Source organism: Sander vitreus, chromosome 15, assembly GCF_031162955.1.
Source record: "Sander vitreus isolate 19-12246 chromosome 15, sanVit1, whole genome shotgun sequence".
NCBI classification, from domain to species: Eukaryota; Metazoa; Chordata; class Actinopteri; order Perciformes; family Percidae; genus Sander; species Sander vitreus.
The window spans coordinates 6,835,665-6,852,525 of record NC_135869.1 but is presented as its reverse complement, the minus strand read 5'-3'; the positions used below and the strand labels follow the sequence as shown (position 1 = coordinate 6,852,525).

At 39.1% G+C, this 16,861-nt stretch overlaps 2 protein-coding genes across 2 annotated transcripts; both read left to right on the top strand.

Annotated features, from left to right (window-relative positions):
• The first annotated feature begins 3,974 nt into the window (after window positions 1-3,974).
• Window positions 3,975-7,013, top strand: LOC144530152 (ferritin, middle subunit). The gene is made up of 4 exons (XM_078269615.1): window positions 3,975-4,291; window positions 5,547-5,693; window positions 6,366-6,491; window positions 6,590-7,013. The coding sequence occupies exons 1-4, from the start codon at window positions 4,190-4,192 to the stop codon at window positions 6,743-6,745; spliced, it is 531 nt and encodes a 176-aa protein (XP_078125741.1). The 5' UTR covers window positions 3,975-4,189; the 3' UTR covers window positions 6,746-7,013.
• A 5,790-nt stretch (window positions 7,014-12,803) lies between these two features.
• On the top strand, window positions 12,804-14,911 carry LOC144530303 (ferritin, middle subunit). Its single transcript, XM_078269810.1, has 4 exons — window positions 12,804-13,126; window positions 13,627-13,773; window positions 14,261-14,386; window positions 14,485-14,911. Exons 1-4 carry the CDS (start codon window positions 13,025-13,027, stop codon window positions 14,638-14,640), a joined length of 531 nt encoding a protein of 176 aa, XP_078125936.1. The 5' UTR covers window positions 12,804-13,024; the 3' UTR covers window positions 14,641-14,911.
• Window positions 14,912-16,861: the final 1,950 nt, after the last annotated feature.

The window sequence follows — 16,861 nt, the reverse complement described above, 5'->3', positions numbered from 1 at the left end:
ACAATGGCGTCCCCTGTTGATGCTGTATAGACCCCGGTGATTAACAGTGAGAAATAGAAATAAATATACATAAATAGGCAACGTAAAGTCATTCCACACATTGTAATCAAAACAATACACATACAATTGTGTACTACTACAGGTTATGTTCATTAAATGAAGCCCAAAATACTGTATGTCGCCGACTAGAAACCGCTAGTATCAGCTAGCGCTAGCTAACGTCAACGTTAGGTAGCCGCTAGCTAGAAGGGTTTGTCGTGACTTTGCCTGGAACGCTACCAAGTCGTGAGTCGTGACTTGAAGTCGTAACTTACGGGCTAAAAATTGTGTCTGGAACGCAGCATTAATAACTTGAGTTAAAAAAAAAAACAAGAGAGATTGAATATATTAAAAGATTTAATTTTGAGGTTATGGCCGGAGAAGCCACAGAAAAAAACAAACTAAACAAACATAAAGCACTTAAAACAGACAAGTTGGCAGCGTTGCTGATGTGTTGACATAGTATAAAAAAAATGACTACACCGATAATACTAGCTCTTAGGATCAATTCATTGTTGGTTTTGGTGTTTTGACAGGATTCGTTGATGATAATAATAAAACGATAACATTAACTCTCTCAGCCGTGGAGCACATCCATACATTGGAGCTGGAGCTATCTCTCTGTGCGATATCACTGCCTGTTTTGCCAATTATCCTCAAGTATAGGTCAGACAATACACCACAACAACATGACAAAACAGCTGCTGTTAGTAGAGCTATAGCCAGTCCCTCCAGAAAAACACGATTACGCGATCGCATAATTCAATGCATAATCAGCCAAAGTCCGCATATTTATGCGGGGGCCGCATTTTTTCAAATACTCCGCACTTTCGCCGCATAAATTGCCGATTTCCGCACAAAATATGCTGGGCTTTCATGATTTCATAATCCCTGCATTTTAGTTGCAAAAAAATCACATTTACCTTAGCAGAAAGTTGGCAACCATTTCCCCCTGTTGCCGTGGGAACGTTATGAAGTGACGTAATTACGCGACGTGAACATCATCGAAAAGCTGCAAACCCCGCGATGAAGCCATTATGAAACCGCAGTTTTTGCAAGTTCCCGCAATTTCATCGCATAAAATTGCATAAATATCCCGCATAGTCCGTCGCATTTTTTAAGAAAACGCATAATCAAGGATTTTTGCCCGCAACAATCACAAAAAAACTCCGCATTTTTCTGGAAGGACTGTATAGCTAGGCATGGGCCGGTATGAGATTCTGACGGTATGATAACCTTCAGCAAAAATATCACGGTTTCATGGTATTACGGTATTGCAATTACAGCTATAAAATGTATTATTTTGAAATGTCTGGGCAAAAAACAACAACTTTTTTCCCCCCATTGAATACAATGTATTTTATTGTTAAACACACTGCACACTGGCAGGGGGAGGGATTTCTAAACTGCACTTTCTGTCCTTGACGACTCACAAAAAAAACAGCTCGTACCGCAGGAACGGTATGACGGAAAATTTGAGTGGTTATGAAACACCATGACTTTTTCAATCCGCGGTTTACCTTGAAACCCGTACCCGGCCCATACCTAGCTATAGCACGGGCCCTTCTTTAAGAGAGAGGCTATTTATGCAATCATGAACACAAGGCCTTATGACTTTCTACCTCTATCTTCTACTATTCTGCTTTTTTTCTTTTAGTCATCACACCTCTGCTGTGTTTGTAACAAGTACCATGCCTCTAAGGTCAGCATTTGTTTCATCCAGGCAGACTTTGCAGGTAGCAGTGCCCGCTGTAGTAGTAGTTGTATTTTTCTTTTTTCTTTTTTTTTTTTACAACAAATAGATCCCATTTTTCAGTCTACAACCTGAAAACTCATCTGCCTTTGAGTTATGTCAATGTTAAATATGCAAATGTACTATATATCTGTATTACTGTACAACACTGTACCCTTTTAGCCATGGAAGTACACTTGGCGCAAACATTCCCAGTGGAGTCTAGTTTGTTTCCATGTCCAAGTTCACATTGTCAAAAGAAATTGTAAATCTGTATGTGTGTTTCCATAGAATGACACAGTGGGTCTCACTGTGTAAAAGCCATAAATAAAAGAAGATAATTCAGTGAATTTATACACACTTGTCATTTTTTTTTTTGCCAGGCTAGCAGCATGGCTTTTTGGACATCCTGTTGGTCAGTTGATAAAACGTTAATGACATCCAAAATATGAAGAAGCCAAACTTGTTACTGCGTTTGTTGTCAGTGTCAATCTAGCAGTGATTGGGACTGGGCCAGACCAGTTGACACATAAATTCTGTCTAGTTACTGGTTCCTTTTTTTTGTTACTTACTTGTTCCTTTTTTGTTTTTCCAAACTGGTTCCAGCCAGCAGAGCCCTGAGGTAAACTACCCGTGAGACATTGCCTTGGTCACAAGACTTCCTTAAAACTGAGATGCTGAGTCACAACAATGACACAGCACAATCCTCTGTTAAACCTGATAGCACTTTTGTACAAGACTAACCCTGCTACATGACACAGCACAAAATAAGGACAGGCGCAGTCTAAAATGCTGAGTCACTATTTTGCATGCGAATGTGGGCTATAAAATGAGTATAGCCACAGACATTGTGCTGTAATTCCAAGTGCTTATCTTTTCAAATTCTGTTGTATTGTTCCCTGGTTTATAGTAAGTACAGTGTGTACTGACAGTGGATCTGATACCACCTGCACGTCTTCCTGTAGCCCATTCATTCTCACGTGTCTGCGTTGTGTACACTATTTCACAAAGTAACCTTGAGGTATGAGATATATTTTTGCATGGACAGCTGTTTATGCCCGGATTTGGCCCAGGAGTGATAACGTCTTTTACACAAGGGTGATGTGACTTCTGTGAAAAATTTCCACCAAGAAAGAGCAGAGTCATCTGCTTCTAAAGCCGACAACCACACCAAGTGTTTCTAGAAGTTTGTAGAATGAAGCCCTCCTAAAAACATGACAGCAAAGTAGTTAAGCTGTTCTTGCCTCTTTAACACGTTTAATAAAAAAGGCAACTTTGTTCGGAGACCAAATGCAAACACAGCATTTTCTTGGTCCTCATGTTTCAGCTATGATAGGACGTCTCGGGCTTTTCAGACTCAGTAGTGTCTCGCTACAGTGCTGTGGTATTGAGTAATGCAATAAAAGCACCTTGGTTGAAAACACATTATCAGCAGTTTTCAGATGTCTTGGTGTATTCACGAGGTAAAACATAAGTTCAGTTTATTGTAGCTGTATAGTGCCAAAGTTAACTTCAATAAAACTAACAAAGGTCATGTATGGGGAGTATTAGCCAACAAAACAGTGCTAGGTCAGTTTATTGAAGAAAAAAAAAAAGCAGTAGCTCCTTTATAAAATTCCAACAGAGACTCCGAAACTGCATGGAGACAGATTGTACAGTAATTGGAAATGATTTTGCAGCGTTACCGACTCTAGGATGTTTGTCATAAATATTTGCCTTGTTTTGAGATAAGAACCAGTTTGGGCACAATTTCTATTTTAATATGTCCTGATGTATTTAAGTTAATGCAATAACAGAAGAGGATTTTGTCTGTATGTGGGATAAGCTACAAGTATTCACTTTTTCTATCTTTCCTGTAGTTTTTTTTATGTTGTTTGTATATGTAATAAAGAGAAAATTACAACTTCACAACCCACCTTTAGACACATACATAACACACGAAAGCTATTCTGTATTTGAATAATATAATGCAGTTTATTGTCTTTTTAGATTGCAAAAGTGCTTCGTCATTGCAGGAGACCAGCTATCAGCAGGTCATAAATCCGTGAAATATGAAACCTAGATTTCCATGAAGAGGTGAGAAAAATGCAACCTCACTAGTCCGTCATGCGCTCTCTGAGCTCAGCGACAGGCGGAAATGCATTGAGTAACGTTAGGTCTGTCACGTGGTCAGCCGTGGAGTATAAATACAAGGAGAGACTCCACTGCCATTTCACAACCGGGAAGAAAGCATTAAGGAGTTCTTGCTTCAACAGTGTTTGAACGGAGCTTCTTATTTTCGTCCTGTTTTTCCACTTCAACTAGTCTGCATTCCGGACACAAATAACCATTACTACTTCAACACTACTGGAAAAGTCGACGAAAAGCTTTATTTTTGTACCGTTTTGTTATTAAAAACACAAAAAACGCCAGCGAAAAATGGAGTCCCAAGTGCGTCAGAATTACCACCGCGACTGCGAGGCCGCCATCAACCGGATGGTCAACATGGAGATGTATGCCTCCTACACCTACACTTCCATGGTGAGAAACACAACGCTTTCTTGTTTTCATAGTAACGTTACATATGCTAACGTTATGCTTCTATTGTGATGTCTTGGAAGTTTATTCTCCACCTACAATGGGTGACTGACGTTGTTCATCTTAAAAGGAAATATTGAAACAAACTTAATTGTATGTTGTGTTTTAAGTACTGCAGCATTTCAATAGTAGCCTGTTTTGCTTCTTTTTTTACCCTCGTGATCTAAACTCGTGCATGTCTTTCTAAACCGACTAGACTTTAGAAAATCACCATGACTAAACACAGCCTTGGTGCATAGAGGGTTTTCACGGCGCGTCATCAGACCCGAAGTCGCCATGTTGGGGGTACTCGGCATCACAAAGCACAGGCACTGAAGTAGATCCCGAACGGATCTACTTCAGTGCGGAAAGGAAAATGGTTAATTATTGCCATATTTTAGGTTGTACCAATAGGTCAGACCGAGAAAAACATTTGGAATATTATCGACTTCCAAAAGCTATTAAAAACCAGGGAGAGGAATGTCAGAAGTTATCAGAGGAAATGAGGTGGTTGGCAAAGCTCAACCAGGATCTACGAGGGAAAACTGTCTTGTTCGGTCTTTAAATTTGGAAAACTACTATTGAGTCACTTGGCTACACCTTGAGTATCCCAATATCATACAGTTAAGGTTAGGTTGATTAAAGACGTTATTGCATTACTTACTTTGGCTTTCACAACACAACGGTCGTTAATGACTTGGTACTGGGTCTCCCTCACCCATCCACACACATCTGGTTATAAGCCTCCAAACCCTTGTAGGATTTAAGGTCTTCCGCTGTGTATGGGGTCGGCGAGAAAACCATGTAGTTGACTATATCGGGATATGCAACTGAAGGAAGAATCACCGGGTCGCCATGGATCCAAGAAGAGGGAGCCAACTTGTAGGGATCTGCACCGCCAGTAAACTGTAATTTTTCAAAATATCGTGCCTTTTTTTTGTGGTCCAAGTCCTTCCATGCCTCTGCATCTTGGACGCGTTTTGATGAGCTTTTCTGTTTAGACAAAGTATTGAAGTATCCAAAGTGCACATTACTCCATTCAGTTGTATACGCCGAGTACTTCAAATATGGCCGCGCATCCAGGTTACCACCCAGAACGTGACGTCGGTGAAAACCCTCTATAACTACCGTTTATCACAACCTTTATTTTTAAATAATGGGTGATGTCTGCTACAGTAATCACCGTTTTTAACCTGCCTCTCTTGTCACTTGTCCACAGGCCTTTTACTTCTCCCGTGACGATGTGGCCCTGCCAGGCTTTGCCCATTTCTTCAAGGAGAACAGCGACGAGGAGAGGGAGCACGCCGAGAAGCTGCTGTCCTTCCAGAACAAGAGAGGAGGACGCATCGTCCTCCAGGACATCAAGGTCCGTACAGACTAGACAACTGGTCCCCCCCCTTTTTTTTATTTTTTTATTTATTTTTTTTATTTTTAGTACAAAAACTAGGATTAACATGCTACGTTGTGACACGTCTTCTTCCCTCCCCTTTGCCACCTATTCAAAATTCTGTAGGACTTGGACAGGATTGATATTATATAGATGTATCTTATAGCGTCACATTTAGGTCTGAATGAAATTTATTTCCCAAGTAATCATTACCATGAGAGCTACTCCTCTGAGGTAGGGCTGGGCTATATGAAGAGAAAAATAAAATACATTTGACTAAATTCCCTTTATCAATATTGTATGTTTGACAATTGCTACTTTCCCAATTAATTTTAGCTTAATGATCCTCAGTAATGTGAATGTAATGACTAAGTGTGTAAAGGCAAACAAGCAGCTAGAACAGTGTTCAGAAATTAACATCTTTACTGTAATGCAGCCTTTAAAACCAGGAAAAACCACATCTGTCATATTACAATATCCAAAGTCTAAGACGATATCTAGTCTGGTAGCATGATTGATATATTGCCCACCCCTACTCTGAGATTATGAAAACAGAGGCTGAAGTGCAGTAGTAGGCGCTGGTGTATAAACGGACTACAAGGCTTGATGAGAATGCTTGTTCAGTCCGCTATAATTGAATGTCTTCTGTAGAAACCGGAGCGTGATGAGTGGGGGAGCGGGCTGGAGGCCATGCAGTGCGCCCTGCAGCTGGAGAAAAATGTCAACCAGGCTCTGCTGGACTTGCACAAAGTGGCCAATGAACATGTAGACCCTCATGTAAGTATGAATATTATTAATGCTAAGGGGGTTGGGTAAACGACAAATTCATGTGCTCTGGGATTTATTATGTGTTAACTCTCTCGTCCTGTCCTCAGCTGTGTGACTTCCTGGAGACCCACTACCTGAACGAGCAGGTTGAGGCCATCAAGAAGCTGGGCGACTACATTACCAACCTCACCCGCATGGACGCCCACAACAACAAGATGGCGGAGTACCTGTTTGACAAGCACACCCTTGAGAGCAAGAGCTAAACTCATAGTCCTAAGGAGTGAAAATGTCAATGACACAGGCTTTAAACTAAACGCGCTCTTCTGCTTCAGCTGTTCATTTAGAGTGTAACATCTAATCTTAAACCTATAAGTTGATGCATTCTTGTATGTTCTGGCTGTTTCTTAAATGTCAGGTGGAAAGAGGAGTATTCATCAGTTATGGCTTTGCCCTTATCACCTACGTATAAGCCTCCTGTTGGCGTTGTGACTGAATGGGTCTGTTAATCTGAATAAAACTTTTTGAGCTGGATTTTGAAGTCTGTCTGCATCTGTTTCATGACCTGTTTACCCCCTTTTTTGTATTTATTTTTATAAAATGGATAGTATTGACACATTGAATTAAATCAACCAGAGCGTTAGCTTTTTAAAGTGATGTTCTGGCTTTGAATGGCTGTTATTTAGAACTGAAATCGGTTAGTCAAGTAAATGGCAATTCTTGAATAGAGCTTAAAGCTGCATTTTAATTGGCTGAAGAAGGCTCACTTGTCCACTGCCATATAGAACAATGGATAAGCTCATAAAAATGTCTAATATTTTGAGACAGCCACCAGTCCCCAAGGTGTAATGTTTCCGACCCAGATTAACATTTAACACATTTTTAACTGAATTGGATAGTCATTCATTTGGTCATACTTGAGATTTTGACATACTGTAGCCTCACCTTTTTTTTTAATCAGTTTTGATTATTTCAACATGACTTCAAGAATGAAGTGTTTTACTTTTTTTGACATACTGTTAAATTTGATGACTGATTTTGACATACTGTAATATGACATTTTTGACACTTTTTCATGACTTTTGACACGCTATACTATGACTTTTTACATTGCATTTTTCAATTTACTTTACTCTGTCAACCCAAGGAACTTAAAGGCAAGATTCACAATGAAAGCGAGAGATCCATTATTGAATCAAATCTCATGTGCTATTAATAGATGAGCGACTCTCAATCTCTCGATGGCCAGACGGTCAATGTTCTAACAATGGTTTGTGTTCCAAGCTGAATTACAGTAGATTTATACAATCTTTCTCTGGAGGTTCTCCTGTAATGTTTTAACAAGTGTGACAGGTTAAAGACATTTATATAGAATGGTAAAAAAAAAAACCCGGCTACATTTGGATAAATTACAAAGACCAACTGACAGAGGAGGTTTGGGTCCACCAAAAATGTTGTATTACTACTATGCAAGGCATTTGGCCCACTGGTCATTTCCCCCATCCTGGTTTTGTATAGAGTAATCTGTTATTGCCCCAGTACCACCCTTACAAAGCCTGTTGAATTATATGGTAAGACAAAAACACATCCGATAATTGCTCACTTAAAAGTAGTTTGCACCAAAGTGGCCCGGCTGTTTGAACTGGATCCATATCTAAATGCCTCATCAAGTATCTGGTGGAATCCAAAGTTATGTATTAGTAGATCTCCCATTTTATGGAGGGACTGACTGGAAAAGGGAATTGTTACACTGAGGGATCTGTATCTCGGTGGCATATTGAAATCCTTTGAGAATGTGGTACAACACTTTGGAAAGCCCTGGTCCCAATTTTTTTTTAGATATTTGCAACTATCGCCATCTGTTATTGGTGATTTTTGGATCCAGTTCCTCAGCTCTGAAGACATCAGAATGTTTAGATAAGGTGCTGAAGAACTTTGGGAAAGATCATGAGGCTTGTGGGTATTATTCTAGGCTTATACAGAACCTGAGGGATGGAGCCTGGTCAGCCCTCAAAAGACATGGGAAAGGGATTTCCCCATGTCCCAGGAGTGGGACAGAATCGGTAGGAATATTAAAATGAGGGTGCACCTCATTCAGTTTAAGATTATGCATCGCTTCTATTCCAGATTGTTTAGAATTGGTCTGAAAGACACACCAAACTGTTGGAAATGTTAGACGGAGGACGGCCAATGGCTCCATGTCCTGTGGTCTTGTGATAGGGTCCAGTAGTTTTGGACTGGGATACATGATAACCTATGTCGGATTGCAGGGACCCAGGTTCCATTCAGCCCAAGATTATTTGTTCTGGGAGATGGGTCAATTTTAAGCAGGATAGGTAAGCACACAAGATGATGATACCAAGACAGATTCTTCTGAGAGTATGGCGGAGGGGTACCTTCAATCCAAGAATGGACTTGTGAGATGCCGAAAAGTAGCAGCATTTGAAAAAATGTCATACAAGCGCTCTGCAAGACTTGAAAAAATGGGGAAAGTACCTGAGTTCTATGGAGGGCTCCTAGGATACCATGTACGGAGGATAGATGTATGCACTGTGCTTACGGTGATAGCGTATATATACATAATACGTTTGGGTCGTTTACAGTTTGTTGTTTGTTGTACTGAATTCTATTGCTGTTATTTCATTTTGTCTTGATTTTTGTATAGGGAGTGATGACGAGTGGGGGGTTTTCAGATGAGGAGGTGATGTTTCCATGTCATGAGGTGTGTGTTTTGTGTTTAAAATAAAAAAATAAAAAAAAATAAAAAAAGATGTGACTTCTGTGAAAAATGTCCACCAGGTAAGAGCACTCATCTGCTTCTGAAGCCGACAACCACACCAGTTTCTAGACGTTTCTAGAATGAAGCCCTCCTGAAAAATTAAATGTAAAGAATGTGGGTTAGACCAGATAGGATGACAGCAAAGTAGTCAAGCTGTTCCTGGAAGTTAATAAATATTCATGTTGTTTTTCAAATGAAAGGGTGGCTCTTTGGACTGCAGCCATACCAACCGCACCACATGTTATCCAGATTAACACATGTTGATACAACTAGTGCCATTCCTCAAAAAAAAAAAAAAATGTGTCATGTAATTGGCCAGTCATCTAAAAAAAAAAATAATAACTACACAGACAGCTGCAATGTAGCAATGATGTTAAGTAGTTTTGGATGCTATGCTAACTACAGGGTTCATACGTTTTGAAAAAACCTGGAAAAGTTTTTGCAATATAAAAAGACCCAGAAAGTTTTGGAAAAGTCATGGAATTTTTTTATATACAGCATAATAATATGTGATTAATAAATGTATTTCACGTCGTCCTAACCCCAACGTTCTATTCGGGACGCGATATTACGAATCCCACTATGAACCACATAAATTGTCATTAATTTTATTGTTAAACCTCTGAGGGTAAACTTTAACACAGATTTGTATTCTTATTGTATAATGTCGACTGACATTTTCAGGAATACAAAAAGTAATGGAAAAGTCATGAAAAAGTCATGGAAAAGTATTGGTTAAAATGCGTATGAACCCTGTACTGTACAAATGTTTAAATATGACATGATCAAACTATTTGGAGGAGAACTTTTCATACTACCTTATAGATATATAAAAGGGACATAGGTCTGTAGAAACTGTGTGACAGCTTCATAGTCACACATATGTAATGCTCTTCATTCCATGGGCTGCTCCTGCCTCCAGCAACTGTATTGAAATACAAACTTAACACTTGAAATCCATTTGTTACAGTGGAATATCTGTCAAATGAAAGGTGTGTATGATGCTTTCTTTACTCTTGGTCCCATGTTTCAGCAGAAACAAACTGCTGAAGTGTTTCTTTTAGTGATAGATATCGCTCGCCCTCATGGCGCCCACACTTACTGTGTGCAAAATGAGACATTAAACTTAACGGAAGCAACTTCTTTAAGACCTAAGACGATGGACTTTAACAACTCAGGATCCACACATTAGAATTCTTTGGGCCAGCACTGCAAACATTCTTACTATAGTTTTAACTGATACATAACTACTACAATTTCGCACAAATGTATGTATTTCTTTTTATTTCATTTTTATGATTTTTTTTTGTTTTTCACACTAACACTTACACTGTATTTTAGATTTTGTACGTCTACATTTGTGTATGTACTTTGGTTGTGGTTTTTGATATAAGCAGTTACCTGCTACCAGCTAAATTAAATTAGCAGTCCAGGTAAGATTACATTTGAACTTTGGGAAATGAGGTATCAGGATACAGAGTAGGATACAGGGTGTAGTGTCATGTAAACTAAACCACTGTTCTTGTGTTAGGCTCAGGTGCTGAACCTAGCACTTGTCCTGACACGCCTTTAACGTCCACCTGTGGCATCATGCAAGTGGAAAACTACCTGCCAGTAGTTTTCCGCTTACACTGGCGCCCTATCAGTTAATTATAGCCTGATAATATGATGTTGTCTTAAAGGTACAGACAAAACATATTCAGGTTTATATGACAAACCTCAACCCAAATCTAAAATGTTGTAACTCTTTTTAGAACCAGATATGTTTGGCTATGTTTGGAGGCTGATCATTAACAGAGTATGCAGACTTTTTTTTTTTTTTTTACAAATTACAGTCAAATTACAGTCTGATTAACATTATCATCCAAACCATCCTTTTCATGCCACTTATCTTATTCGCACATTATAATAAGTATCAGTTGATGTTTTATTCCACAGCCTCATTATGGTAAAGGACATAAGCATTTATGGCACACTTGACTTTTGTTTTTTGTAAGTGTCCCATCCATCCACTTTCTAAACCACTTATCCTCTTCGTGGTCACAGGGGGTCTGGAGCCTATCCCAGCATGCATTGTGCAGGGGGCAGAAGACACCCAGGACAGTCTACCAGAGCTGACACATATACACACATACTATATACAGACAGACACAGTCAGCCCTGTGGTCATTCTGTTTCACCTGCTTTTAATATGTTTGTTTTTATGTGTTGGTTTTATTGCTTCACCTGCGTTTAATGTGCTTAATGTGCTACTTTATTGTAAAGTGTCTTTGAGAACCATGAAAAGCGCTATATAAATAAAATGTATTATAATTATTATTATTTCGACATGAGACATGAGAGGAAACACACAAGGACAAAATTTCACACGTGTCTTTCCCTCCATGTAGTTACCATATCAGTTAAGTTAGTAAGACTGCATACACCAGTGGGAATTACACTCCGGACTCCTGTCCAATCTTTTGTTTTGTTTCATAAAAAAAGTCCCATCTCAACAGAATTGAGCCTCTTTTAGAAGCCCACGTTTTGTTAAAGAAAGGCAACTTTGTTCAGAGACCAACTGCAAACACAGCATTTTCTTGGTCCCCATGTTGTTTCGGCTATGATAGGATGTCTTGGACTTTTCAGACTCAGTAGTGTCTCGCTACAGTGCTGTGGTATTGAGTAATGCAATTAAAGCCATCTTAGTTAAAAACACATTATAAGCAGTTAGTTATATATATATATATATATATATATATTGCTGTATTTACAAGGTAAAGCAAGTTTAGTTTATGGTAGCTACCTGTATAGGGTCAAAGTTAACTTCATTAAATCTAACAAAGGTCTATAGATTACCTAAATGTATGGGGAGTATTAGCCAACAAACCAGTGCTAGGTCAGCTTATAGAAAAAAAAAAGGCAAGACCAGAAGTGCAAGCTCCCTAAACATTTCAAGAACACTATAACGCCAACAGAGACTCTGAAACTGCATGGAAACAAATTATTGTCCAGCAATTACTAGAAGATATTCTGCAGTGTTTCTGACTCCATGATGTTTGTCATTAGCAGAAATACTTGCGTTCACCTGTTTTAAGATAGAACAGTTTGGACAGAATTTTTATTTTAATATGGCCTGATGTATTGCAATTTATACAATAACTGAAGAAGATTTCTGTATGTGTAAGTAAAGGCTACAAGTACTCTTTCCTATAGTTTTTTTTATTTTTATATGTACAATAAAGGGAAATGCCAACTTCACAATTCACCTTTACACACATACCCTACATCACACTAAAGCTATTCTGTATTTGAATTTCAATTCCAATATAATGCAGTATTATTGTCTTTTGAGATAGCAAAAGTGCTTCGTCATTGCAGGAAACCAGCTATCAGCAGGTCATAAATCCGTGAAATATGAAACCTAGATTTCCATGAAGAGGTGAGAAAAATGCAACCTCACTAGTCCGTCATGCGCTCTCTGAGCTCAGCGACAGGCGGAAATGCATTGAGTAACGTTAGGTCTGTCACGTGGTCAGCCGTGGAGTATAAATACAAGGAGAGACTCCACTACCATTTCACAACCGGGAAGAAAGCCTACAGGAGTTCTTGCTTCAACAGTGTTTGAACGGAGCTTCTTTCTTCGTCCCTCTTGTTACTTCTGCCTTAGTCTGCATTCCGGACACAAATAACCTCTACTACTTGAACACTACTGGAAAAGTCGACGTAAAGCTTTATTTTTGTACCGTTTTTGTTAAGAAAAAAACACAAGAAACGCCAGCGAAAAATGGAGTCCCAAGTGCGTCAGAATTACCACCGCGACTGCGAGGCCGCCATCAACCGGATGGTCAACATGGAGATGTATGCCTCATACACCTACACTTCCATGGTGAGAAACACAACGCTTTCTTGTTTTCATAGTAACGCTAACGTTATGTTTCTATTGTGATGTCTTTATGGAATATTATATTATGTCAGTCACGACTGACATTCGTGTTAAAAGTAGAAATTTCAAATAAAATTGTATTTTTTAAAATGGTTAATTGCATGTTGTGTATAGCTAGTTAAGTATTGTGTATTTCAATAGTAGCCTGCTGGTTCCTTAATTTCTCGGTTGTTTATCCTGCCAGATAAGGCGTGTATTAGTCTCCGCCCCACCTCATTGAGTCAAAAATGCTGTCTCATGCTTAGGCTGCTTGTTTGTTTTTTAACCGCATGATATTCCAGCTACTGCATGTAGACTTTAGAACATCACCATGACTAATGTGCCCTGAACACAGCCTGGGGTGCATAACTACCGTTTATCACAACCTTTATTTTTAAATAATGGGTGATGTCTGCTACTGTAATCACTGTTTTTAACCTGCCTCTCTTGTCACTTGTCCACAGGCCTTTTACTTCTCCCGTGACGATGTGGCCCTGCCAGGCTTTGCCCATTTCTTCAAGGAGAACAGCGACGAGGAGAGGGAGCACGCCGAGAAGCTGCTGTCCTTCCAGAACAAGAGAGGAGGACGCATCGTCCTCCAGGACATCAAGGTCCGTACAGACTAGACAACTGGTCCTTCATTTAGGGTTACGCACTTGCCACTTATTCTTAAATTCTGTAAGACTTTCTATTGTACAGGTTTGATACTATTTTGATATCATTCAGCTCCATGCTTGCCTTAGTTAGGCCTGAGAATTTCCTCAGTGATAGGGCTGCTTCGATGATGGGGGGAGAGAATTATAGTCACGATTTATTTTGGTCACTATTGAAATCACAACTTTAACAAATTACTCATTGACCTTTGGAAATATGTTGCAATTATTGAATTTAAAAAAATATATATATAACAAACCGTGAAAACGCCTAGAACTCTGAAATTTCCCCTAATACTCTAATTACACAGCCCTACTCCATAATTGCCTCCTGAGATTATGAAAACAGAGGCTGAAGTGCAGTAGTAGGCGCTGGTGTATAAACGGACTACAAGGCTTGATGAGAATGCTTGTTCAGTCCGCTATAATTGAATGTCTTCTGTAGAAACCGGAGCGTGATGAGTGGGGGAGCGGGCTGGAGGCCATGCAGTGCGCCCTGCAGCTGGAGAAAAATGTCAACCAGGCTCTGCTGGACTTGCACAAAGTGGCCAATGAACATGTAGACCCTCATGTAAGTATGAATATTATTAATGCTAAGGGGGTTGGGTAAACGACAAATTCATGTGCTCTGGGATTTATTATGTGTTAACTCTCTCGTCCTGTCCTCAGCTGTGTGACTTCCTGGAGACCCACTACCTGAACGAGCAGGTGGAGGCCATCAAGAAGCTGGGCGACTACATTACCAACCTCACCCGCATGGACGCCCACAACAACAAGATGGCGGAGTACCTGTTTGACAAGCACACCCTTGAGAGCAAGAGCTAAACTCATAGTCCTAAGGAGTGAAAATGTCAATGACACAGGCTTTAAACTAAACGCGCTCTTCTGCTTCAGCTGTTCATTTAGAGTGTAACATCTAATCTTAAACCTATAAGTTGATGCATTCTTGTATGTTCTGGCTGTTTCTTAAATGTCAGGTGGAAAGAGGAGTATTCATCAGTTATGGCTTTGCCCTTATCACCTATGTTTAAGCCTCCTGTTGGCATTGTGACTGACTGGGTCTGTTCTTAATCTGAATAAAACTTTTTGAGCTGGATTTTGAAGTCTGTCTGCATCTGTTTCATGACCTGTTCACCTTTAAAAGTAGGTAGTTTTGACTCATTGCATTAAAGACAATTCTTTCGACATACTATGACTTTATTTTTAATTTGTTTTTAGACATGCTATGACTTGACACGCTATTACTTTTTCAACACCCTATACATACGATGAGCTTTCTGACTTTAACATACTATACTTTCACTTTGACATTTTTCAACCTACTATTATGACTTTTAATCTAGTATACTTTAGACATGGTATGACTTTTGACATAGTATACAGACTTTTTTTTCAACATACTTTTACTTTTTGACATTTCTTGACATACTGACACTTTTCAGCATACTATACTACGACCTTTATGACTTCAACATACTATGACTTTTTTTAGCATACTGACTTTTTACAACATATACTGACTTTTTTCATCATGCTATACTATGACTTATTTGACTTATGACATACTTTACTATGACTTTTTTGACAATCTATACTTACTTTTTTCAACATTCTATACTAGGACTTTGACTTTTTTCGACATACAATGCTATGACTTTTTTTACATGCTATACTATGACTTTTTTGACATACTATGACTTTATAATTTTTTTTGGAAATGCTATACTATGACTTTTTTTAATAACTTTTGACATACTATGACTTTTTTCGACATACTATACTGAGTTTTTTTGTCATGCTATACTATGCCTTTTATTACCTTTTTTTGACATACTACACAATGACTCTTTCATGACTATCAGGAGTAGGGGACAGAACTCAGGCGCAGACTGGAGTAGGCGGTAAACAATTATTTATTTGAAGCAGTGACTGTGAGCCGGCAGCGGGGTGCTGGGCCCAAAGATGGCTGGGTTGGCTGAAGGGGTGCTAGGTCCAAGGAGGGCTGGGCTGGCAGAAGGGGTACTGGGTCCGAAGATGGCTGGGCTGGCAGAGGGGGTGCTGGGCTGATTTCCTCAGTGTTGCTGTAGAAAAGATGTTCCAGTGCATGGCGTGGTTATTGGCAGCAGAGGATCTGAAGGTGGGTTATTTCTAGGACAGAGATCTTCCAGTTAGTAACATCAGGAAACGGAGCAGAATACAAAAACAAGAAACTAGACAAAAGCTGGTGAATACACATACTCAGTGGTAAGCAACAATCATGCAGGGAGAGGAAAGTAAGGTTGGTATTTGAAGGCAGTTGAATGAAGCAGGATGAGTAGCAGGTGGTCTGATTAGGATTGGTGCCAGGTGTGAGGAGAGTCAGCAGGGGGGACGTGTCCACACTCTGTGGAACATGCAGGTGGAAACAGGAACACAGACAAACAGAAAACCAAAACACACCAAACACATGGCAAGCATAATAAAATGAAGAAATAAAACAAAACACACACCACACATTCACACACACACCAGACTGTCACCGTGTGGAAGCCACGGCAGGCGGTGGCGTGACAATGACTATTTTCGACATACTACCCTCTGACTTTTTTAGGACTTTTTTTCCGACATACTACACTATGACTCTTTCATGACGTTTTTCGACATGCTTTACTATGCCTTTTCATGAATTTTTGAGACATGTTATAATGACTTTTTTATGACTTTTTTTCAACATACTAACCTATGATTTTTTTTTACATGCTATATTATGACTTTTTCCACATACTATACTATGACTTTTTATGACTTTTTTCAACATACAATAGTATGACCTTTTTATGACTTTTTTTGACATACTATACTATGACGTTTTCAATATGCTATGTTATGACCTTTTTATGACTTTTTTCGACACGCTATACTATTCCATTTTTAATAATTTTGTCGACATATTGTTTTGTATACAATGACTTTTTTCATAACTTTTTCGACATACTATACTATGACTTTTTTTTAAAAAACTTTTTTCGACATGCTATACTATGACTTTTTATGACTTTTTAACATA

Coding starts and splice junctions, on each gene's coding strand:
- LOC144530152 (XM_078269615.1), top strand. CDS start 4,190: ATGGAGTCCCAAGTGCGTCAGAATTACCACCGCGACTGCGAGGCCGCC. Junction 4,292..5,546: donor CCTACACCTACACTTCCATG/GTGAGAAACACA, acceptor ACTTGTCCACAG/GCCTTTTACTTCTCCCGTGA. Junction 6,492..6,589: donor ATGAACATGTAGACCCTCAT/GTAAGTATGAAT, acceptor TCCTGTCCTCAG/CTGTGTGACTTCCTGGAGAC.
- LOC144530303 (XM_078269810.1), top strand. CDS start 13,025: ATGGAGTCCCAAGTGCGTCAGAATTACCACCGCGACTGCGAGGCCGCC. Junction 13,127..13,626: donor CATACACCTACACTTCCATG/GTGAGAAACACA, acceptor ACTTGTCCACAG/GCCTTTTACTTCTCCCGTGA. Junction 13,774..14,260: donor TCGTCCTCCAGGACATCAAG/GTCCGTACAGAC, acceptor TGTCTTCTGTAG/AAACCGGAGCGTGATGAGTG.